Source organism: Salvia miltiorrhiza, chromosome 7, assembly GCF_028751815.1.
Source record: "Salvia miltiorrhiza cultivar Shanhuang (shh) chromosome 7, IMPLAD_Smil_shh, whole genome shotgun sequence".
Classification (NCBI taxonomy): Eukaryota; Viridiplantae; Streptophyta; class Magnoliopsida; order Lamiales; family Lamiaceae; genus Salvia; species Salvia miltiorrhiza.
The window spans coordinates 3,024,712-3,048,956 of NC_080393.1; the positions used below are offsets into that span (position 1 = coordinate 3,024,712).

General features: G+C 35.8%; 3 protein-coding genes across 3 annotated transcripts; all 3 read right to left on the reverse strand.

Moving 5' to 3' along the window:
* Positions 1-256: 256 nt before the first annotated feature.
* Positions 257-1,624, reverse strand: LOC130993046 (uncharacterized). Its single transcript, XM_057917766.1, has one exon. The coding sequence runs from the start codon at positions 1,622-1,624 to the stop codon at positions 257-259; it is 1,368 nt and encodes a 455-aa protein (XP_057773749.1).
* A 2,286-nt stretch (positions 1,625-3,910) lies between these two features.
* LOC130991627 (peroxidase 24-like) lies at positions 3,911-5,686 on the reverse strand. The gene is made up of 4 exons (XM_057915938.1): positions 5,295-5,686; positions 4,972-5,163; positions 4,701-4,866; positions 3,911-4,522 (listed from the first exon to the last, which is right to left on the reverse strand). The coding sequence occupies exons 1-4, from the start codon at positions 5,538-5,540 to the stop codon at positions 4,119-4,121; spliced, it is 1,008 nt and encodes a 335-aa protein (XP_057771921.1). The 5' UTR covers positions 5,541-5,686; the 3' UTR covers positions 3,911-4,118.
* Positions 5,687-18,372: 12,686 nt separating this feature from the next.
* On the reverse strand, positions 18,373-20,438 carry LOC130991628 (peroxidase 24-like). The gene is made up of 4 exons (XM_057915939.1): positions 19,959-20,438; positions 19,705-19,896; positions 19,371-19,536; positions 18,373-18,969 (listed from the first exon to the last, which is right to left on the reverse strand). The coding sequence occupies exons 1-4, from the start codon at positions 20,169-20,171 to the stop codon at positions 18,566-18,568; spliced, it is 975 nt and encodes a 324-aa protein (XP_057771922.1). The 5' UTR covers positions 20,172-20,438; the 3' UTR covers positions 18,373-18,565.
* Between the last annotated feature and the right edge of the window lie 3,807 nt (positions 20,439-24,245).

Sequence of the window (24,245 nt, forward strand, 5' to 3'; positions counted from 1 at the left end):
TTTCGAAAACTATTAGATATAATTGCGTAATATCAAATCAAAACTATGAAGAATTAATGCAAATATGCCCAATATCAAACTAATATATGTATATATGTTGAGCAACCAAATTATTCAACATATAGAACTAGATCTCCATAAGTCTGACCTCAAAAATTCATCAAAATTTATCTATATAATAAATTAAGAATATACATTAATTAACCAATGACTATAATTAAGCAATAAACTAACTTTCACAATATAAAACTAGAAATTAAATTGGCACCCATATAAGTTGGAATCGAATAAATTGGCGTCCATCATCAAAACATGTCTCCACATTCACTTGCCCTATCACTCTCTTGCAAACCATCTCCAGCAAGAATTCATAAACCGGATCACTCGCTGAAATATATTCTCGAATCATCACCTTAGGCCGACAAATCCGAAACAACATATGCACAACTCCAGCAATGTATACTCCACCACCCTCCACTCTCAAATTCTCCACTAAAACACCTCTACTTAAACCTTCAAATTTAGCATATGATCTGCAATCACACTTAACCTTTACACACAGAGAAATCTTGGAGCCCCTCAAACTTTCCAAAAACCCATCCAACCAACCGAACCATCGAGAACTCGCCTCAATGCAGGTAAGTCGTATGTCAGACTCCCATTCGGAACGAGCTTTTTTCAAGGCGAGACGAGACCACCCGAGCCCCTCAAACTCGAGTTTTCGCATATTTGGAACGTCAAGCTCCGTGACGTAGCTGCTCCTCTCCTCCACCAACCCTATGCTGATGCGCTCCACCGATTTGCTGCAGATTCGTATGTCTTTGAAGCCGTAGCAATCCCAGATCACCAATTCTTTCAAAGAGGGGAATTTGGAGAAGACGGAGGCATGGGAAAAGAGGTTGCCGTCGACTAGCAAGTGCCCTAAATACATATACTCGAGCTTCTGAAACTCGTAATCGAGCTTATCGAACTCGAGTCTGAGCGAGCGAAACCCAAACTCGAGCTGGATTTCGAGGCGATTCAGCCGATCGTCGAAGAAAGGATGCGATCTTCTTCCCTCGGCGTCGCACAAGCTGTAGTGTCCGTCAAATTTGAGCCTCTCGAGTGAGGGGAATCTCCAGATCAAATCCCTAACTAAATCGCACTTGGCAGTCACTGATAAAGTGAGGGATTTGAGTTTGGAGCAGTTGAGAAGAGCGAGGTCGATTTCGAAGGTGCCGGCGAGGGACAACGCGGCTAGGGCTTCGGATCGGAGCAGCTCCTCCGGCAGAACGAAGGAGGGATTCCATGAAGTGAAATCGAGATCGACAGCCCCCAATTTCACGGCTTTCGCCACCAATTCCTTAGCGAGAGACGCGTCGCGGTGGCTCTCCACCATCAGCAGCCTGAAACTGTGGATCTTTAGGTTGAGATCTTCGTATCTCTGCAGAGCTGTCTTCGGGAATTCCAGAAACTGATCTGCACTCCGAAATCGAAAGTGGCGTTGATCGAAATCGAGGTTGGGGCGCGTGGACCACGCGCTGTACCACGACTTGGAGAGGATGGTGGTTCGAGCAGCTTCTTTTCCATTTAGAAAAGATTGGATGCGCTCAATGGTGTCTCCAAGAAGAAGTGGATTCTCCATGAAAAAACCTATAATCGGAATTTTCAAGTGTTTTAAATTGGATATGTATATATATAGAGGAAAATAAAGGCCCTTAATTTCATGAAAAAACCTATAATCGGAATTTTTCAAGTGTTTTAAATTGGATATATATATAGAAGGGAAAATAAAGGCCCTTAATTTCCTCAAAGAAAGAACTAGAAAAAACCTATAATCGGAATTTTTCAAGTGTTTTAAATTGGTTATATATATATATAGAGGAAAATAAAGGCCCTTAATTTCCTCAAAGAAAGAACTAGAAATTAAGTCCCTCTAAACTCTCTCTCTCTCCTATTCTCACTCCTCAATCTGAACGTAGATATTGCTATAGAGAGTTCCAACTTCCACGGGACATCTCGTATATTGGCAATTTTAAGGGTTTAGGATTGTCGAATATTGGATGATTAATTGACACGTGGCAATTCTGAGGATTTAAAATACCCAATATTAGAGTGTCCATGAATAGAATAGAGGATCTGGATTGTCCACTTTAAAGTAATTACTCTTTAATTTTAGTTTAACGAGAAATTAATTATTCTTCCAAACATATATGTGATTGTTTGTCATCCAGTAATCACAATAGTATGGTCTAGGGTATATTTTTGTAACGAAATTAAGTTCCCGTGTTATTGAACCCTAACGAGATCAAGAAATCAAATACATATGAAATAAAAACCAAACATAATTTGTTGAAAGAATAATATGTCGTTAAAATAAAATTAGGCCCCACGTAGTCCATGAAACTCTCCATCGTCGATCTCTTCGACTTTCTCTCCTCAATCTAAATTAATTAACTAGCATTTGTATCCCGTTCAATACACGGAAAAATAATTTTTATTTTTATTATTTATATAAAATTAATACTAATTCAATTATTACACTTATAAATATAATAAAAAATTAATTTTAATTGAATATATTTGAATTGAATATTAAAAGAATAAAAAAAGAATTCACAATTATAAAATTTGATATTATGAAAAACAAAAAAATAAGTTAAAAAAATTAAAAATAAAATACTAATTAAAAAGAATTAAAAATATGTTTATTCAAAAAAGATGAGAGAAGAGACAGAAATTTATAAAACTTTAATATTTAAACAAATATAATTTTTACATTTTGAAGCAAATATTTTCATAAAAATATATCATATTAAAGTTCTTATCGAGATCTTTAATTTGATATTCATATTAAATATTTTATAATTAATCAAATTTCACAATTTTGGAAAGAAATGTAACAATAAATAAGAAGTTAAAGAAAATAAAAATAAGAAGAAAAATATATAATTTAAACATAAACCTTCAATTTTATTATAACTACAAAATTGCCACTGAATTTTAAAATTAATTTCAAATTAGAAACTCCCTTTTTAATATAGTATAGATGTTGATATTGGATAATTGTACATGTCAATCATCCATAGTAGAAGATATGGACTGTCCACTTAAAAGTAATTTATCATTAATTTTAATTTAACGAGAAACTATTCTTTAATTCAAAAAATATATAAATTCGACTATATATGGTGTTGTGTTGTACATAGATCACAATTACGGATGTCAATTCAGCTCAAAATCTGTGGATTGGCCCCATTAGATTGACAAAATGCATTGGTTAATTTTTAAAAAAATATATATATTTGAGCCCGATTAATCCGATATGCTAACCCGAAACCCCGTCGTTTAGGGTTATGATTGAAAATTCCTATCTCGAAAAGTATTTTCTTAATCCGACTAGTTTGCACCCAAATAATTCGACAATTTGATAGGATTAACCTGAAATGCAATGACTCAATTAAGATCCCTAATCACAACTATATGTAACAAATTAATAGAAGATAATAATTTTATTTACGATTTGATTTTATCTTAGATCACATGATTGATAGCTCGTTTGGTTCAAGTAGAGGAATGAAAAATGGAATGGAATCAAATAAAGAAGTGGAATGGTAACAATAACCATTACTTTTATTGAGTGTTTGGTTTAACAATAGAACTTAATCATTAATAAGGGATTCTCTTTCTTTTGTTTCCCATGGGTAACAAATTAAGTGATTGGGTTGCCCTCAAATAAAGGTAATGATTAAGTCATTATTCAAGTAATGGATTCAATTAATTGAATCTCTTTTCAACCCATAAAAATACCCAACTAAACGTGGACTGAATGTGCATGAAATTTCGTTTCACGAACGATTCTAGTTTTAGGGTTTTCTTATTTTTCATGTCGTTTTTCGATACAGCGTTGCAGCCTTGCAGACACTACAAATAATTTAAAACAAGTATATATATTTAACTAATCGACGTGAATAAATAAGATACATTAGACAACAATTTTGAATTGGGCTTTCGAGTCCAACCAATACTAGAAAATAAAAAGTGTAAGACATAAAAATAATTAGAAGAAAAAAAAAGCGAGCAAGATTAATCATCCCAATTAGCAACCATGTAAATTAAACCCAATGCACATCGCCGGATTAATTAATTACGCGGCAATCCTTTCTGATCTCCCCGGCATCTCCGACGAGCACCTCGATCCCGCCCATTTTCACCATCGACTTCGCGAACTGCCGGAAAAACGCCGCCGGCGACTGGAACTTTCGAACGATTCTCGCGGAGGCATCGTCGTTGAGGAGGGCGGCGTCCGACTGGAAGAGCCCCTGCCGCTTGTTGACGGCGGTGAAGTAGTGCGTGTCGAATGTGAGTGTGCTGTTGGGGTCCATGCCGACCACCGTCGCCGGATTGGCCGGGTTCGGGCACTGCCTCCTCAAGAAATCGGCGTACGCCGGATCCAGCGACGGGTCGGCGTCGCCTTTCCCGGTGAAGTTGAACAGCCGCCGCGAGAAAGCGCCGCAGTGCGATACTCCGATGGTGTGCGCGCCTGCCGGGGCCGAACGTAAAAATTAGTTTGGACGGAGGTAAAATACTTCTTTCGTCCCATTAATAATGGCTCAAACATTATTTTATTAGTTGGAACATGTGTAAATTTCATCAGATGTTGCATGTACGGAATAAATAAAATATAGTCAAATATTTAATGTGAATCTTATTAATTTTACCTGATAATGCGACGAGATCATTTATGTCTAGATTTTTTTTGGAGAAGAGTCCTTGAAGGGTTGCAAAGTCTGAAAATGGTGACGGTAAATTGCCGTTGACATCTGAGATGAGAGAAACCCTACCATCTCTTCTGCCTGTGAGAACATCCCATAATGGCTTCTTGAACTGCAAAATATTTAAATAATGAAAATATAAGATAGGAGATTGAAATTTAAAAAATAAAATAAAATAAAAAATACTTTGAATTATTTTTAAAAAAAGAAAAGTTACCGGGAAAGAGACAGCGTCACGTGCGGCTAGTGCGAGAATATCAGCACATGAGACTTTTTGGGGGCAAATTTTCTCAATTTGAATCTTGATTTCATCAATAACTTCAAAGCCGCCTAATGATAGATTTGGGCGTGCATCTTTTTCCGATTGATTTGCTCCGACAGTGTTCAATAGTATCGAAGCATCACAACCCTACAATTTAATTACAAATTAAACAAATTTTCCATTAGTGTTTAAAGCATTAATTAATAGATACATGCATGAAGAAAAATACGTGATATAACATTGAACAAGATGAAATTGGAAGGATATATGATACATACCCTCACGAAACAATCGTGGTAATGTACGCGCAGAAGCTTAGCACTCAAAGTCCAATCTTTCTGTACTTTCTCTTCTGTAAGTTTTTTCACAAGTTTCTCGGCTTGTGGACAAGAACGAGTAACTTTATAAAAGTTTGGTATCAGACTGACCGGCTTGACCGGCGGCTTACTCTTTTTGGCAGCGGCCGCCGCTGCAATGAACACTAAGAGAAGAGTAATACTTAAGAAATATCTTATTTTCATCATGAAAGAGGCAAGAAAGAGTAGCGAAAGGGCAATGTTTTTTACAAGTTACAAAACCTAGTATTGATGTGAATTGGTAATGTTTGAGATATGAAACTAAGGTTGTAGGGTGGTTTCCTTTTATAGGCAAGAATAATAGAAGATCAAGAAGAGTAGTGGCAAATAATTGAATTAAAAATGTATTTGAATGTCAACTTGAATGATTAAATGGCCATAGCCGTAAGTCGTAGGTCTTACGAAACGCGATCATTTGTAATTGTTTATTATCCCGATGAATGCAGCCGTTGAACTTTTCTTTTCTTTATCATAATTTTAGATCTTCCATTTGTAATGGTATTTTGGTATTGTATCTTTAGATTGTGCTTACATGCACATGTATATTTAAGTGAAATGAAATAGAGGGTTCTCTATCTAATCTAAAAAAAAAAAAAAACTACTCCCTCCGTCCAGCGAATTCTAAGGCAATTCTTTTCGGCACGAGAATTAAGAAAATAGTATTTAGTGTGTTAAGTGTGGTAGGTGAAAAAAATGAAAATATGAACAAAGAGAATTTTTTTTGCCGTATAAAGAAATGAATGATTTAAAGGGTGACTCAACCAAAAACTAAGATAGCTCAACCAAAAAAAGAAAGTGACTCAAGATTCGTGGGACGGTTATATACGTCATAACACATGTAGATGAAAAACTAAGATAGCTCAACCAAAAAAAGAAAAAGCTAAGATAGCGAATAAAAGAGATTTTTTGCATGTAAGTATATTTATTGGGATATGTACAGTTTGTATCCTCAACTTTTAGGATATATTTAGGGTGCGTTCTCTTTGATTGTAAATTTACCATAAAAAATAGAAGGATAAATAAAATTTCACCATTTAAATCGTTCCTTTCTTTTTCCACATTTCCTACTTGACCCTTACTCATTCCTCATTTACACTACAAAGGAGGGATAATATTATCACACTATTTTTGGAGGGCTAATATTATCCCTCCTTTGTAGTGTAAATGAGGAATGAGTAAGGGTCAAGTAAGAAATGTGGGAAAAGAAATGAAGGATTTAAAGTGTGAAATTTTATTTATCCTTCTTTTTTACATGATAAATTTACAATCAAAGAGAACGCACCCTTAATAGTTTATGCCTCGAACTTTGATATTTTCTTTACTAATGTTTTCAACTTGTTTAAAAAACCTCGAACTTTGGAAAAAAAATTATTAGTGAGCCAAGATCGAGAACTCGACGATGAAAAGATAAATCACCTCACCGACTTCTTGAACAACAAGTATATCATAATTTGAGAAATATATCAAAGCTATACTTACTTTGATGTTTACGTGGAAAAATAAAATACACATAATTATCTACATGAGCATTTGGCAATCGAAATGATTCATCGTTCCGGCCATCATCAGATTCTCAATTCGGCACATTTTATCTCTATTTTTTTTTTATGTTTTATATTCTAATTTCGAAAATATCGTGTTTTCAAAAAAATACCATAAATCTTTTATTTTAAAAAAAAGGAAAATAATCATTTTCTTCCAACCTACCCACAAAAGATCATTAATGAATAAATGTTGACTAATAATTGTGATACTTCCTCGAAGATATACGACTGAGTCTGAGGTACTGACATCGATAGGTTTTATGCTTATTGATAATGACCATGTATTATTTAATTTATTGTACTATGATTTTATAAGGAGAAGTAAAAAAAACACAAGTTAGGTATCTTTGTTTTACTTAAAACTCAAGTTTAAGACCTCATTATCTTCATTTTTCACTCCGGAAATTGAGCGGCCGCCCGAAAATTGAGACTATTTTTTTTTTTTTTGTCATGTATCACTATTGAATTTTATCTTGTTTTTGTAGGTTGTGGGCACGGGCACCGATTTATGAGTACTCCATTTGTTCCATAAAAACATATACTATGATTTTCTTTATTTTCGTTCATCTCATAAAAATATACATATTCTATTTACAATAATAATTTTCTCCCATAAAACATCACATTCAATGTGAAACTTTTTCTCCACTCATATTATATTTTACAGGATTTCTTAAAACTTGTAAAATCTTGTGCTATGCATATTTTTATGGAACGAATGAAGTATATCTATATATATGTTCTATCGAGATTGATTATGTTCTATTGAAAAAAAATACAATTCATATTTCTATAAAACTTAAATCAATATTCCCTCAAAAAAAAAAAAAAACTTAAATCAATAACGTTTTAGTATTTTAGTTTTTGTGACAAGGATAAATGCCTTGAGTTGCTACAAATGGACAGATTTAGTAAAATAATACTCCCTCCGTCCCAAACGAAATGTCCAGTTTTCCGTTTTGGGTTGTCCCAAACGAAATGTCATGTTTCCTTTTTTGGCAATACACTTTTTCTCTATACTTAATATTTAAATAATTTCCACCAACCCACTTTATCTACTTTATACACATTTCTTAATCTCTGTGCCGAAAAGAAATACTAGGACATTTCGTTTGGGACGGAGGGAGTACTAGTTTACTAAAAGTTTAAAGTTTTGATTTGAAGTTGAACAGCGTAAAATGTGACGCCGCGTGCCAGCCATACCACAGTTGGATTTGGATATAGTTAGAAATAGAATATAGTACTCCCTCCGTCCCACGAAGCATGACACAGTTTCCTTTTTGGTCTGTCCCACGAAGCATGACACGTTTCTAAAAATGGCAAAAAATTTACCCTTTATTCACATTTTCACTTTATCACCTATCACACTTTAATACACAAAATACCAATTTCTTAATTTTTGTGCCGAAAAGAACTGTGTCATGCTTCATGGGACGGAGGAAGTACTATATATCTTACATGGATTTCAGTTGGACTTTTCGTCAGTTCTCCACGAGTCAGAGTTTGGGGAATACACCCTTAAAATAATTGTATATTGTACTTTTTTATTTTATTCCGATTAATTACGAAGAAAAATAGAATGTAACTGAATGTATGTCTAATTTATATAATTTCGCCCACTCAGTTACATCTATATACTAAATTAAAAAGGAAATTTTCAACAATTTTATAAATTAAAGAGAAATCAATGTTATAATTTATTTATAATTTTAAATCAATACATGAAAATTAAAATAATTGTCCATTAACACCTTAATTCACTAACTTTTAATTTTAAATTTCTTCATATTTTTTTTTTCATTTTGTAGATAGAACATATTTTTTCTATTTTTATTTAATTATATTTTGGATAAAATGTGTAATATACGCCTTAAATAAAAGATAATAAAACGACATTAATTTTATTTGATGTATGATATGTGAAAAATGAATTTAAAATGAATAAAAACCATGAAATTTTGTAAGTAATTATATTTTCCTTGAAACTAGAAACCTTATTCTAAAAAAAATCCTTTTTTTCTTAAATTTAGTATTTTGAAATTTTAAATTATGTATGTTGAAATTTTAAATTATGCATGTTAATTATATTTTGAATAATAGCATATTATATATCATAATTTATTTTAAGAAATACTAAATTAATATGTAATCTCATTTCATATATTTATTTTCTTCGAAACATATTATATATATATATATATATATTATATATATTTATTTCAATCATAACTATTATACCTGCATTGCATGGAGAGCTATTATAATTCGAATTTAAAAAATAATACATCGAAAAAATTATATAACAAATACAAAGTCAAGTGAAAAAATTTAGTTGTACAGTACTGTCACGATAAAATTTAATTACACAGTAAAAGCTTGCAATTATTGTTGACATTGCAACCAGACTTAAATTAGTGTGTTAAAATCGAGCTTCCTGGTTTTTCTTTGACTTTTGACCTTTTTGTTTTTATTTCGTTTTTTATACTTATATATAAATATTTAAGCGGTTAGAGTGGGGGGCATGGAAGAATATATAAAATTAATAGTTCCATTTTCGAAAGTCGTTTAACTGATAATTATATTATATGCTCAAAAATGTCAAATGGATAACTGAAATGCAAGAGCTTCGGTTGGTCAATTCTATATAGTACGTTTATTTTATTTGATGAATCGTATTCTTTTTTAAGAGGGTGCAGGCAATTCCTTCCAAATTAGGTAAACCTCACATTTTATTTTGCAGATTTTTTCATTATTTGTTGATTAATTTATAAAAAAAAGTGCAAATTAATTTGTTTCACATTACTCTATTGATTATTTTTTTTACTTGTATTCTTTTACTTCTTATTTGTTTTTCCCCGTAATTAAGCTTGATCATCAACGAGCTAGTCATACACGATAAGCGGTTGGAAAATCAAATCAGTATTACTTTTTCTAAATATAGCAAATGACACATATATAGGAGGAGTATATACTAATACACACACACATATATAAAAAGGTATTTTCATTTTAAATTGAGTGTACAATATATTATCTTATCTCTCAATCAATATGAACTGGATGCATGAATTGACTTTGAATCTTAGATGTAATTAATTAATTAGCAAAGTGAACCGACATTAAACACAAGGTTCAATAATAATGATCACTATTTAATAAGCAACCTAGTATAATGTTGTCCTCAAGATAATATATAAAACTTTAAAAGTAATTGAAAATTCATTAAGAACCATTCTATTACATCTCAAAGAGAAATATCGAGCCATCTTCATTATCACGAAGAGTCATTATTTGCGTATTAAATTTCGAACTTTTACTTAATTGGGGATATTTAATTGAATCTTCGACGATAACAAAAAATATGGATCGTATGTAGCTGCTTGATTATGGTTGTGTTTCTTATTATGAACAGTCGTATTATTCCCTCTAATTTTCCCTATAATTGTATCTGAAAATTAGAGCGTAATGATTGAGGAATTGAGTAACCAATTTTTGTTTTGTTTTTTTTTTTTTTTCTGTATTTCGTAATTTTCCCAGTATGTGCAATGTTTTATGCTGTCTCTCGACCAAGGGAAATATTTTATTCTTTGATCAAGATTTTGTTGGAATAATACCTATATACCATATAAATATGTTCATGTGTGTTCAATGAACATAAACGACTGTCAAAGAGCAATTATCATGCATATAAACTGAGGCTCAATTTGTTTTCTAATTATTTATTTATAAGGGTGCTTTTACTTTAATTGGTTGTATAATTTTCACTGAAAAATGATGGATAAAAAAATATGAATATGAGTTTTTATCATATATCTACTATAGCTGAAAAAAAAAAACTTATCATATTCTACATTTATCCTATACACTTATTTACTTTATCAGAAATGGACGGATGAATTATTAAATTTACCATATTACCCTCATTATATAAATTGCTAAAACCATATATCTTGGCCTCTCTCAGGGGTAAAAGTAGATAATTAAAAAAAATATATTGAAAAAATAATTCACACCAAGTACGTACCTAAAGATAATATTATCCAAGTTAAGGTTACGGAGATTCTTGGCATCACAGAAACGGCTGGACCTGAGGATATTGAGGTCCAGCTTTAGAATTTCCGTAACAGTCTCAATACCTAAAAATAATTCACACCTTAACAATAACCCTTTAAATTTTTTTTTTCTTATTTTTCTTCCTTTTTTTGCCGCAAGTACTTGACCAAGTTGATGTTGTAATTAAAATTAAAGGGTTATTGTTAGAATTAAAAACCCAGTCACGGTGAACTCGAAACGCACATCCCTTTTCCAAACATTAGATAGCACTGATTGAAATCTATACGAATGTAATTGTGGAGTGTTGGCCCAATTTCATTAACCCCCAAGCCCAAGCCCAAGCCCATCCCCTTTATACCCTAAGTCCAAATCAGCCCCCCCATTTCTTCACTCCCGTGCGCCGCTGATCTCTCTCTCCCATCTGCGCCCTTCCAGTTCCCTCCACCTCCCGACTCCTCGGTTCTCCTTCCGTCTTCAATTCTCCACCCCCTTCCCGATGCCTCCCATCCTTTTAAATCTGGCCCTAATTCTTCACAGCAAGGAGAAGGTCTTCAGGCAATTTCTCAAGAAGGCTCTGCTACTCCTTCTAAGATTTCTCTCCTGTGTGTGAACGAGGCCTTCCTTGTTGCTGTGAGAGTTATCACCGGATTCCTGCCCACCGGATTCCTGATTGGTGATACTCTGGTTGATTGTGTTGTCATCGGAATTCCTGCCCTTAGGATTCCTGCTGTTGGTGACTGACCATCTGAGATTTGAGCGCCGATCTGCTCTCACCATTCCTTTGTGCTGTGATCATTAACGCTGCCGGAAGAAGCTCTGCCTACCGTGGGAAAATCTGAGCCAAAGTGTCCCGAGGACACATTTTCCCACTTCAATCATTTCTGCACTTTCCTGCTCTTCTGTCTCATTTTGCTTTTCTTCACTTTGTATCAGTTTACTTGTTGGTTTATTGGTGTTCTACAGGTACAGGTACAAGAGGAGTGAAGACGACGAAGAAGAAGGAACGTGAAGTGGATCTTGGCACTAGAGTGTCGAGTGAGAAGGACTGGAGGTTCGGGAAACAAGAGGAGTAATCCCGGCAAGGCGAAGATACCCAACAGTGGTATCAGAGCCACGGGGACCTTGCCGGGGCTCCCCCCGAACACATCCCTCTCACCCCGCCGCCCTTTGGCTGCGCCGATTCGCTCCCGACGAGCAAGGTTTTGGTAAGACCGACTCTTCCCCTACCTGGGAAGTCGGCTCTGGTAAATTGGCTGAATCACTAAGACTCCTAGATTCTAGGATTGGTGTTGCCTGCTGTTTTTTGTTCTTTTACCTGTTTTTGTCTGGTATCTTGCGATCCTATTACCCTTTTTTGCTTCCGCGTGTTGCCTTGTCATCTCGATATACCCCTGGCATTTCAAAGCCAAGTGAGATTCTCCCTTGCATTTGGTCCAGTTCGTCTGGATTCTCCTTTAAAGGAGTCTCCTCGTGCGAGTACCCTGGAAATCAAGGGAGAAAGGGGGCTATCTAGATAGGCTGTATGTGATTTGATTCCTTACTGTTTCCGCTGTTGTTTTGCTCTCTCTGGTGTTTCTGCTTTGTTCTGTAAAATCTCTCTTGGATTGAGAGTTTTACCGTTTTCTGAACTCAGATAGTCCTCTTGGAACTCCTTGGAGGGATCAGTGTGAAACCTTGCTCCACAGATCAATCTGTGCTGAGATCTGGGCTCTTCCCCTGCTCCTGAACTCCAGAAGTTTCCTTCCTTGAGGTCCTAGTGACCTTTTGTTGTGGTGTTATTTGCTCTGTGGTCTGACTGACCTGTTACTCTGTGGTTGTTGTGGTTTTCTGTGAAAAGTGTGTTTGCTTAAGTGCTGCATCTGCATTCACCATGAACAACTTGCATATGGTGCCATTCAATGGCCGGGATGATTTTCAAGATTGGAAAACCAAAATAGAGTGCATTTTAGTCAAGGAAAAGGTTAATAAAGCTCTGTTGTCTAAAATTGACAAATCTGTGACTGATGAGAAACTGCATGATATGAATGATAATGCTAGGGCCACTATCTTGTTAAATCTGAGCAGTTCTGTGGTTAGGAAAGTGTCTCATCATTTATGTGCTAAAGATTTATGGGATGATTTGAACTCTATTTACTCCACTTCATCTGAAGAATCTGCATGGACCTTACAAAATCAATTTATGAATTTTCAAATGGATCCTTCAAAGGATGTTGATTCAAACCTTGATGATTTTCACAAACTGTTGCATGATTTGAAAATTGCTGGTGATGACAATATTGAGAAGTATGCCCCTCAGATTTTGTTAAGTTCTATTCCTGAGTCTTTTTCTGAAGTAAAATCAGCTTTAAAATATGGTGGGTCTAAGGTCTCTTGTGAAATGATTATCAATGGTCTTAAGACCAAAGAAAGTGAACTTAAACTGCAAAAACCCAAGTCTCTTCAGGGTGAGGTTATGTATGTGAATAAGGATAATCAGAGAAACCCTCACCATCATTTTTCTAAGGGCCAGAAGTCTGATCATCATAAAATTGCTGCATCAACTGAACAGAGGGAAGACAATAGGTTTGATCATAATCAAAATCAAAATAGAAATCAAAATCCTGATCAGAAACCTAGGAAAGTGTGTTGGAATTGTGGGAAACCTGGGCATTTCATAAATAGGTGCAGGTTGCCTAAAAAGAATAAGAACTTTGTTCCTAATGAGCCTAAACAGCATGCAAACAATGTGTTTGAAGAAGATGGTGTCTATATGGTACATGACTATGATTTTCAGTTTATAAATTACTCAAATGCTGTGTCTAAATCTGTAAGTTCAAATGAGTGGCTGATTGACTCTGGTTGTACCTTTCATGTGACCCCTTTTGAGCATATGTTTCAAAACCTTCAGTTGGTCAAGTCTGGGCATGTTTCTTTGGCTGATGGTCAAAGTTGTGATATTTTGGGTAAGGGTGATGTTTGCTTGAAATTTGAAAATGGGAGTCTTCTTACCTTGAATGATGTTAGATTTGTGCCAAACTTGAAATTTAGCTTGCTTTCAGTGTCTAAGATTGCTGATAAAATGCTGAATGGTTCTGTGAACTACTTGAGATTTCAATTTGAAAATGACTCTATGCTTTACTTTACTGCTCCAAGAAAGGGAGATTTGTATGCTGTAAGTGCTAAGTCAGTTCCTTTACCTGTTGCTAATGTGGTCCATGAGGACAAATCTGCACTCTGGCATGCTAGATTAGGGCACATGAGTAACAAAGGCATGGAAATTTTGAAAAAATCTGGTGTGTTTGGCAATGATAAGATCTCTGAAATTCCTTTCTGTGAACCATGTGTGATGGGAAAACATCATAAGTCTGCTTTTCCAGTTTCTGTTCCTTATCCTAGGAAGCATGTTAGCACTGAAATACTTGAATACCTGCATGCTGATGTTTGGGGTCCTGCTAAAGTGCCCACTCATGGTGGAAACATGTATTTTCTATCTGTCATTGATGATTTTTCAAGAAAAACTTGGGTCTTTTTAATGAAAAACAAGTCTGATGTGTTTGAAAAATTGTCAACGTGGGCTACGCAGATTCAAAATCAAACTGGAAAACGGATTAAATGTCTTAGAACTGATAATGGTCTTGAATTCTGTAATCATGCTATGGATAATTGGTGCACTGAGTCTGGTATCATGAGGCATAAGTCTGTCCCTTACACTCCACAGCAAAATGGAGTGGTTGAAAGGATGAATAGAACTCTCCTTGAGAGAGTTAGGAGCATGCTTGTTGCATCTGGTTTGACTAAACATTTTTGGGGTGAGGCACTCATGACTGCTGTGTATTTAATCAACAGATCTCCTTCTGTTCCCTTACTTGGCAAACTCCCTGAATCTGTGTTTTTTGATAAACCTGTCTGTTTGAAACATTTGAGAGTGTTTGGGTGTGCTGCCTATGTTCACCAAAATGTTGGGAAATTAGAACCTAGGGCTAAGAAATGCATATTCCTTGGTTATCCAGAAGGGGTAAAAGGCTATAGGTTGTGGGATAGGTCAATTCCTGGATTCAAAACTTGTGTGAGCAGAGATGTGTCCTTTAATGAGTTTAACTTCCCTTGTCTACTTGAACCCTCACACTCTGCTACTCCAAGTGAGGTGGAGAAAATGCATGTCTATGACTTCAACAGGTATGAGTTTATGTTCACCCCACCCATGGATCCTCCTGAGGTGGATCCTCTGCCTTATGATCCTCCTACCATGACTGAGCATACTGAAACTAACCCCACTCCCAACCCGGAACTCAACATTGATCCCACCAACTCAGCACCTCCTGATAATACTCCTTTGAATGACTATCAACTTGCTAGGGACAGAGAAAGGAGGAACATCAGACCTCCTGCTCGGTTTGATGATTATAACTTGTCTATGTATGCATTCAATGTGTTCAACAATGTGGATTACTCTGAACCCTGCACTTATTCTGATGCTGTTAATTCTGCTGATTCTGATAAGTGGCTGACTGCTATGAATTCTGAAATGAAGTCTCTGCATGATAATGAAACTTGGATTTTAGTCAAGAAACCTGATGATTGTTCTGTTGTTGAATGCAAATGGTTGTTTAAGGTCAAGCATGAAACTGATAACATTAGATACAAGGCTAGGCTTGTAGCTAAAGGATTTACTCAAAAAGAAGGCATTGACTATAATGAAATATTTGCTCCTGTTGTTAAGTTCACCACTGTGCGCATTATGCTTGCCTTGTGTGCTCACTTTGATTGGGAATTGAAGCAAATGGATGTTACTACTGCTTTTCTTCATGGTGACCTTGAGAATGACATTTATATGAAACAACCTGAGGGATTTGTGAGTGATGAGTTTCCTGATCATGTGTGTTTGCTGAAAAAGTCCCTATATGGTCTTAAACAGTCTCCAAGACAATGGAATCTCAAATTTGACCAATGCATGCAGAACTTGAACTTTTCTAGAAGTCAATATGATCATTGCTTGTATTACTCAAATTCTGAACCTCCTGTGTTTCTATTATTATATGTGGATGACATGCTTTTACTTGGCCCTTGTCTGCAAACCATTGAAAATGTGCAGAAAAAGTTGTGTGAAAACTTTGACATGAAAAATCTTGGTGATGCCAAGAAGATTTTGGGCATGAGCATAGAAAGAGATAGGGAGAAATCCACCTTGCTGTTGCATCAAAGTGATTATGTGAAACAAGTTCTTTTGAAATTCAATATGGAAAATTGCAGATCTGTAACTGTGCCTCTTGGTTCTCATTTTGAACTTAGTAAAAAGCAATGTCCTAAAACTGACCTTGAACTTGAAGAAATGAGAAACATTCCATATGCTAATGCTATAGGCTCTGTCATGTACTTGATGATTAGTACTAGGCCAGATATTGCGTATGCTGTTTCTTGTTTAAGTAGATATATGGCAAATCCTGGTGCTTCTCATTGGGAAGCTTTGAAATGGTTGCTCAGATACTTGAAGTCTACTATGCATTATGGTCTGAATTTTGCTAAGGCTCAAGATGGCATTAAATGTGTTGGATATGTTGATTCTAACTATGCAAATGATATAGATAGTAGGAAGTCATCTACTTCTTATGTATTCACTTTGTGTAATGCCTGCATTAGTTGGAAATCTCAATTGCAAAACGTTGTTGCCTTGTCTACTACTGAATCTGAGTATATTGCTGCAACTGAGGCTGTGAAAGAAGCTCTTTGGCTTGATGGATTGCTGTCTGAAATTAGATACATTGATGATAAACCCATTGTTTTCTCTAATAGTCAATCTGCCATTCAACTATGCAAAAACCCTGTGTTCCATGATAGAACTAAGCATATTGCTGTTAAATATCACTTCATTAGGGATGTAGTTGAAAAAGGAGATGTTTTACTTGATAAGATTCCCTCTGAATTCAATCCAGCAGATATGGGCACCAAGTGCCTTCCAGTTGCAAAGCTGGAATCTTGCTTGGAAACTTTGAATATTGGTCCTGGTTAACTTTTCTTTTGTGTCTTTGTGTGACAAGTTCAGCCTCTGTGGCTGCTTGTCTCTTCTTTGTCTGTGTTACTTCTTTTTCTGCATGATGTTTGTTGTCCTTGAGCTGCATGCTGTGTTCTGGTCTGTGTACCTACTGCTGTCCAGTGTGAGTTTTTCCGTTTATGTCTCCTTGTCCTGTGTGTGTGTGACTGCCTTGTTATGCTTTGTTTTTTCTTTGTTGTCTGCTCTGGTCTGTTTGTCCCTTCTGTGTGTGTATTGTGTGATGTTGCTTGAGTGCATGTGTGTGTGTCTGTTGTGTCTTCAATGATAACCCTTTGGGTTTGAGAAATGGTGATCTCCCTTGGGTTGGTCTCTGTTGTTGAGATTGAGTTAAATATGCATAATATTTTTCTCACCCTCTATTGTCTTGTCTTTGTGATAGGATGATAGTAAAAATGGCTGTGATGATAAAGCTCGAATCAAAGGCTGGCTCTTCCCTGGTGACTTAATGATCATTGTGCCAAAGGTGGAATGTGGAGTGTTGGCCCAATTTCATTAACCCCCAAGCCCAAGCCCAAGCCCATCCCCTTTATACCCTAAGTCCAAATCAGCCCCCCCATTTCTTCACTCCCGTGCGCCGCTGATCTCTCTCTCCCATCTGCGCCCTTCCAGTTCCCTCCACCTCCCGACTCCTCGGTTCTCCTTCCGTCTTCAATTCTCCACCCCCTTCCCGATGCCTCCCATCCTTTTAAATCTGGCCCTAATTCTTCACAGCAAGGAGAAGGTCTTCAGGCAATTTCTCAAGAAGGCTCTGCTACTCCTTCTAAGATTTCTCTCCTGTGTGTGAACGAGGCCTTCCTTGTTGCTGTGAGAGTTATCACCGGATTCCTGCCCACCGGATTCCTGATTGGTGATACTCTGGTTGATTGTGTTGTCATCGGAATTCCTGCCCTTAGGATTCCTGCTGTTGGTGACTGACCATCTGAGATTTGAGCGCCGATCTGCTCTCACCATTCCTTTGTGCTGTGATCATTAACGCTGCCGGAAGAAGCTCTGCCTACCGTGGGAAAATCTGAGCCAAAGTGTCCCGAGGACACATTTTCCCACTTCAATCATTTCTGCACTTTCCTGCTCTTCTGTCTCATTTTGCTTTTCTTCACTTTGTATCAGTTTACTTGTTGGTTTATTGGTGTTCTACAGGTACAGGTACAAGAGGAGTGAAGACGACGAAGAAGAAGGAACGTGAAGTGGATCTTGGCACTAGAGTGTCGAGTGAGAAGGACTGGAGGTTCGGGAAACAAGAGGAGTAATCCCGGCAAGGCGAAGATACCCAACAGTAATTGATGAATTGAAAGAATAAGTGTAATATATTTTTCCTCTAATAAAAAAGTATACAACGTTATATATAGTACTTCGAATTTAAGTTCCACAATCATGCTAGCCGCATCCAACGTTTCATCATCAACTTCCACAACTCCATTAATGTTACAAATAAAATTACAAACAAAGAAAATGTATTTCTGCTGAAATTTTCTGGAATCTGCAATATTCAGACAACACAACCATATCAAATATTGCCTATTTCATACATATTTCAAGAAGGCTTCAAAATAATATAATGCAAGAACTAATTAATTAACCACACTGCATTTCTTCCTAATTTCTCCCTCATTCCCAGTAAGCACGCCCACAGCGCCCATCCTCTTCATAGATTGGCTAAACTCCGTTAAGAACTTTCCAGAAATCAACATCTCATTCACAATCCCGTTTGCGAGATTGCTAGTCAGAAGCGCGGCGTCGGACTGGAAAAGCCCCTGGTTTTGTAACAGCGTCGAAAAATAACCGTTGTCGAACGCCAACGAGCTGCCGGGATCCATTTCCACCGTCGTCGTGTTATCCGACAAACTCCGGCATTGCGACCGCAGTGTGGCGGCGTAAGTGGCGTTCAACGACGGATCCGCGTCGCCTTTTCCGGTGAAATTGTACAGCCTGTTGCTGAATAGGTTGCAGTGCGCCACGCCAATCGTGTGCGCGCCTATTTATACGAGTTTATTGAGTTATTTTCAAAATTTTGGAAGTGATGATTTGTAACGTGACGTTTTAATAATCGTGTGTGACTTGCAAAATCAAGTAAATATGTGTTATTTGCGATGATTAACCCTATTTTTATTATAATAATTAAATAGCATGTGCAGTGCATGAAAAAGTCACAAGTTTTATTAATCATAGCATAAATAAAATAAAATCTAAAATATTACTAAAATAAAATCTAATTGTATATAATAAATTACTACTAAAATATTCTTAAAAATTAAAATAAATAAGGGTATACTAAAGTTTAAAATAAGAAAAAAAATATAATATGTAAAATAAAATTAATAAGAGTATCAATATATAGTAATAGAAATAATTTTTGGTAAGGATGAGAAAATTTACCTGAGAGAACGACAAGATCTTTTACCGTGAGGTTTTTGGTGGCGAAAGATTGCTTGAGAGTAGTGAAGTTTAAAAACGGTGAAGGGATGTCGGCCAAAGCCTCGGAAGCAAGCGAAACGGTGCCGTCTCGTCTCCCCGTTAGCACTTCCCACATCGATTTATTGAACTGTGATCACAAGTAGTAATTAATGAGATAGTGTAAATATATAGTATTTGGAGCTCTAAATTTAAAGAGTTTGAGAATAAAACTTATTACTTTGTTAACCATACAAGAAAATTCAGTCCCAATTGTAAAAAAAAATATTCAAAATGTCTCAAGTGTATGCAAACTTACTTGAAAAGAAACCGAATCTCGAGCAGCTAGAGTTACAATATCAGCGCACGATACTTTCCCGGGGCAAATTTGCTCCAGCTGAGTCTTGATTTCGTCAATAACTTCAAATCCCGCCAACGATCTATTCGGGATTGCATCTTTTTCTGCTGTGTTATTCGTAGTCGAGTCTATCAAAATCGAGGCATCACAGCCCTATTGAAAAAAAAACCCTTATATATATAAATCAATCAAGGAAAATCTCTAGAAAGTCTCACCCTAACAAAGCAGTCATGGAAATGCATCCTAAGGATTTTAGAAGGCAATGCAGCATTGCTTGCTGCATTTTCCCAAGTTATGTTTCGCACGATTTTCTCTGCCTGAGGACAGCTCGTACGATAAAAGTTCTTCCTTAAATCCCCACAATTGCATAACTCCAATGTCAAAAAACAAAACAAGAACGCTGTGTATGAAATTTTGAAATTTTCCATTTTTGTAGTAGTATTTTTGTACGTGGGTACACATTTTTTTAATCAAGAGCTAGGCCGTTTATATAAAAAAAATTGTAGGCAAGAACCAATTCCAAAGTTGTAATTAAGAAATGGATTTTCTAATCCTAGATACAAACAATTGAACCTTAAAAACCAAACCATATTTCTTTGTGATCAATAAAAGAGTAGCGATCAAATGATTATATTGCGTTTACACCAAGTTCTCAACGAACGATCATAAAATATGGTTTTGCATACACCTAAGCCAGCCAACCGATTTCTAGGTATCTTTCCTTATATATATTATTTAATTTATGAGTAAAGCTTGTCCAATAACCGCTTTATCTCCATACCATTAATTAACTACCCAAAAAAATTAATGCATGTTATAGTCGATGCCTTAATTAATTAGTTGGTGAAATGAAAGTTACGAATCGATTTCTATCAACCGTTTCTAAGTTAATACACCATGTTACTCACGGTATTACGTGATGATGTGTATATGAAAACAATTGAGTATTCTTTACTAGAAATAAATAAATATTTTAAAAAGAATCGAGGCTCAGATGATGATGTCTATAAGAAAACAATTTAGTATTCTTTTCTTCAAGGCCTCGATCATTTAGGTTGTATCCAATCTTGTGCAAAATCAAGAATTCTATATAAATATATTGAGAGAAAAGTTCTATTGAGAATGCTAGTGTTGAGAATTAAGAACGTGTGTGAATATGCGCGAATAAGTCTATAATTTTTACGAAAAAATCAATGTAAGGCATGATTGACATTTTTGTCCGGATTTGAATCCTAGAAAGGGCGAAATTTCCATATTAACTAGATTCGGCTATTCGTGAGTTATACTTATTTATTCGCATAATTTATTGATTTATTCGTTATACTCATTTCTCACGGGAAATAGAAATCTCACTCTCCATGATTCGAACCCAAAAGAAAATGCCTATTCACGTACATTGAATTATTCGTAAAAGTTGTTGATTTATATGTGTGTTCACATGCATTCTCAATTCTAACAACAGACTAATATTTATTGGGATTATTGGGCAAATTAAATTTTACTTATAAAACAAGGCAACTTTTATAACAAATATAAATATCCATGTCTGTCCATTTACTCCACTTGATTATCTAAACCCCGTCAAAATCCACCGCCACCACCGTGATCCCCGCCGCCGTGATGCCCTCCACCACCATCATGATGACCTCCGATGTCGTGATGCCCTCCACCTCCGCCGTTATCGCCACAGTTGCCATCTCCAGCTATATTCTCTCCATCCGCCACCGCCATTGCCTTTTAGTATTCTTGCCCAAGCACGCTTTATCTTGACGACGGCGGCCTTGATTTCCCAACGCGCCTCAGTTAAGTAGAGTTCAACTGCCATGATATCTTACAATGCTATTAATATGTGATTTTTTTTTAATGCGAGATGAACATCCAATTAACTTATATAAATACATGTTACTTCCCTAATAAGTTGGTATTTATATTGATTATTTGCGTTGACCACTAACAATACACGCTGTAATGTCTTCATTTCGTAACTTCTTCGCAGCTACTTATCCCTTTCTTTATCTTTTCATTCTTTCATTTTTGGAGTTTTTTCGTGTCTCCCACTATACCTAATTGTACAAAATGAATTTCATAATTGATTTTGTAAAGCTTTCATACTAGACTTACTAGTTGATTCATAGTATAGACTCGGACTTGTTTTGGAAAAGTCAATATTCTTGGATTTTATGTTCACGCGGATATATAGAGTCAGGAAAAGTCCATGAAGATTCATTATTTGCAAATCATTATCTTGTACTCACGTCGATTTTTCTTTTTTTTGTACACAAAATTTAATGAAATTTTATTTCATAACCCTCCGGCTAATCTCTTTAATTTTTTTTTATTGCAATTAGAATATTTCCGACTTTCCACGTTCTAGCAATATACGTCGTGTCCCTACGGGGACACCAAGCGGTGCGACCTCCTATGTGTGAACAGTGAGGTCCCAGGTTCAAACCTCACTGCTCCCCTTCCCCAACTTCCCCAAGTCAAAAAAAAAAAAACCAATATACGTCGCACGAACTTGGACGAAAAAATTGGGAACAAATGTTGCAAAATTTTAGAAAATTTGCAAGTGATTCGTAACGCGACGTTTTAATAATAGTGTGAGACTTGCAAAATATAGTAAATATGTGTTATTTGCGATAATTAACCCTATTTTTTTATACTAGTTAATTAGGACCGAGTTTGCTTTTTCATATACTCGTTCAACTCGCGGTCCATTTTTCAATGAAAAACCTGGTGAAAATTTTGGGAAGAAGAACGTGAATAAGATGAAAGAAGATGACAGAATGGAGAGAAATTTGATGTAAAAAGAGTGTAGGAAGTGGGAATATCTATACATAGATAAATGAAATAAAAAATAATTAAAAAAAAGTGTGAAGAAGCCGTTGCATGCCAACGGGGCTTCATGCCAACGGCCTAATTTAAAAAATATATATATATCAAAAATATTTTAGAGAATTTAAAATTTAATTTAGATTTTTTTTTTCATTGAAAGCGCGTGCCGTATCCTCCCCCTTCAAGCCGAGTGCTAAAATTGGATGCTCCATTCGAGCCAAGCAGCCCACCAATGCGGCAGGGTGCAACGTGGGACTGCTCGAGCCTTGCGCTTGCATCCTGCCGGAGGTGCCCTTATTCATTTTTGAATGAGAATGAACTACAACTGTACCTCTTAAAATAAAGGGAGTTTTGGAATCAGAGGGAGTCTTTATTGCTTATGGAATTCAAACGATTTTAAAATTTAATTGATTTCTTGTTATTGCTTCTGCATTGTCAATCTCATATCTTGCGCTAGGAGAGCAAGAAAGAGATCATATTCAATCCTTTGGTTTGTTCTATTTTTACGAATATCTTAATATAATATTTGATCTATTATTTTCTTTATTTAAGAGAATAAGATTATAATATAAATATGTATGAGCTCATTTTTAATAAAGGAAAAAATAATTATTTAAAAATAAAATAAGCCCAAGAGGTTTAATAAAATAAATATCAAAAAGTACTTAAGTATAAATCATACATAAAAATAAGACACTTTTATAATAGATACAAATATCCGTATTTGTCTATTTCCTCCACTTGATTATCTAAACCCCTGTCAAAATCCACCGCCACCACCGTGATAGCCGCCGTGATGCCCTCCACCGCCGTGATACCCTCCGCCGCCATGATGCCCTCCGCCGCCGTGATGCCCTCCGCCACCATGATGATGCCCTCCGCCGCCATGATGCCCTCCGCCACCATGATGATGCTGTTGGAAATATAGATATTATATATATGTGGGAGGATTTACAATGATGGAGGATTTGCTTTTTGAAAATGTGTAAAGTGGGGTGTGTAGTGTGTGAGAGGACGTGTGTGTGTAAGTGATAGGAAAGTAAAACAAATTAAACACTATTATGCTTTCTTTCACTTCTTCTATGCAACTCATCAAGTACATATATATATTGTTGGTTGTCGGTGATTTCAATACACCGCCTTTGACTTAATTAACCAAATCTCATACTTTAGATTTTTTTATCTATTTCTAGAATTCTCTATTACTTTCTTTTAGTTTCTTATTAATTCTAGAATATTCTACATAAATCAAGTTTAATTATTTATTATTCCAACACTCCCCCTTAAACTTGATTTGTCATTCCCAGCAAACTTCTGAACTTGATAAAGTCTTCGTATTTGAGCGGCTTTGTGAAGATGTCGGCAACTTGATCTTGTGATTTCACATACTCCACTTGGACCTCCTTCTTTGCGATGCATTCTCTGATGTAGTGGAAGCGGGTGTCAATATGCTTGCTTCGATTATGAAACACCGGATTCTTTGAGAGCGCGATTGCCGACTTGTTATCCACACAAATAGTTGTTGGCTCCTTTTGTGGCCATCCAAGCTCTTCCAGTAAACTTCGTAGCCAAACTGCATGACAAACACTGGATGTGGCAGCCACATATTCAGCTTCACATGTTGATAGCGTGACTATGGGTTGCTTCTTCGACATCCAGGTGAAAGC

Bases quoted from the DNA above. Each gene is read 5' to 3' on its own strand.
- LOC130991628 (XM_057915939.1), bottom strand. From the start codon at position 20,171: ATGGAAAATTTCAAAATTTCATACACAGCGTTCTTGTTTTGTTTTTTG. The intron at 19,537-19,704 runs GTAAGTTTGCAT...TTGTGATCACAG, and splicing joins GAGATTCGGTTTCTTTTCAA to TTCAATAAATCGATGTGGGA. The intron at 18,970-19,370 runs GTAAATTTTCTC...TCGTATAAATAG, and splicing joins AGATCTTGTCGTTCTCTCAG to GCGCGCACACGATTGGCGTG.
- LOC130991627 (XM_057915938.1), bottom strand. From the start codon at position 5,540: ATGATGAAAATAAGATATTTCTTAAGTATTACTCTTCTCTTAGTGTTC. The intron at 5,164-5,294 runs GTATGTATCATA...ATTAAATTGTAG, and splicing joins ACCACGATTGTTTCGTGAGG to GGTTGTGATGCTTCGATACT. The intron at 4,523-4,700 runs GTAAAATTAATA...CGGCCCCGGCAG, and splicing joins TGATCTCGTCGCATTATCAG to GCGCGCACACCATCGGAGTA.
- LOC130993046 (XM_057917766.1), bottom strand. From the start codon at position 1,624: ATGGAGAATCCACTTCTTCTTGGAGACACCATTGAGCGCATCCAATCT.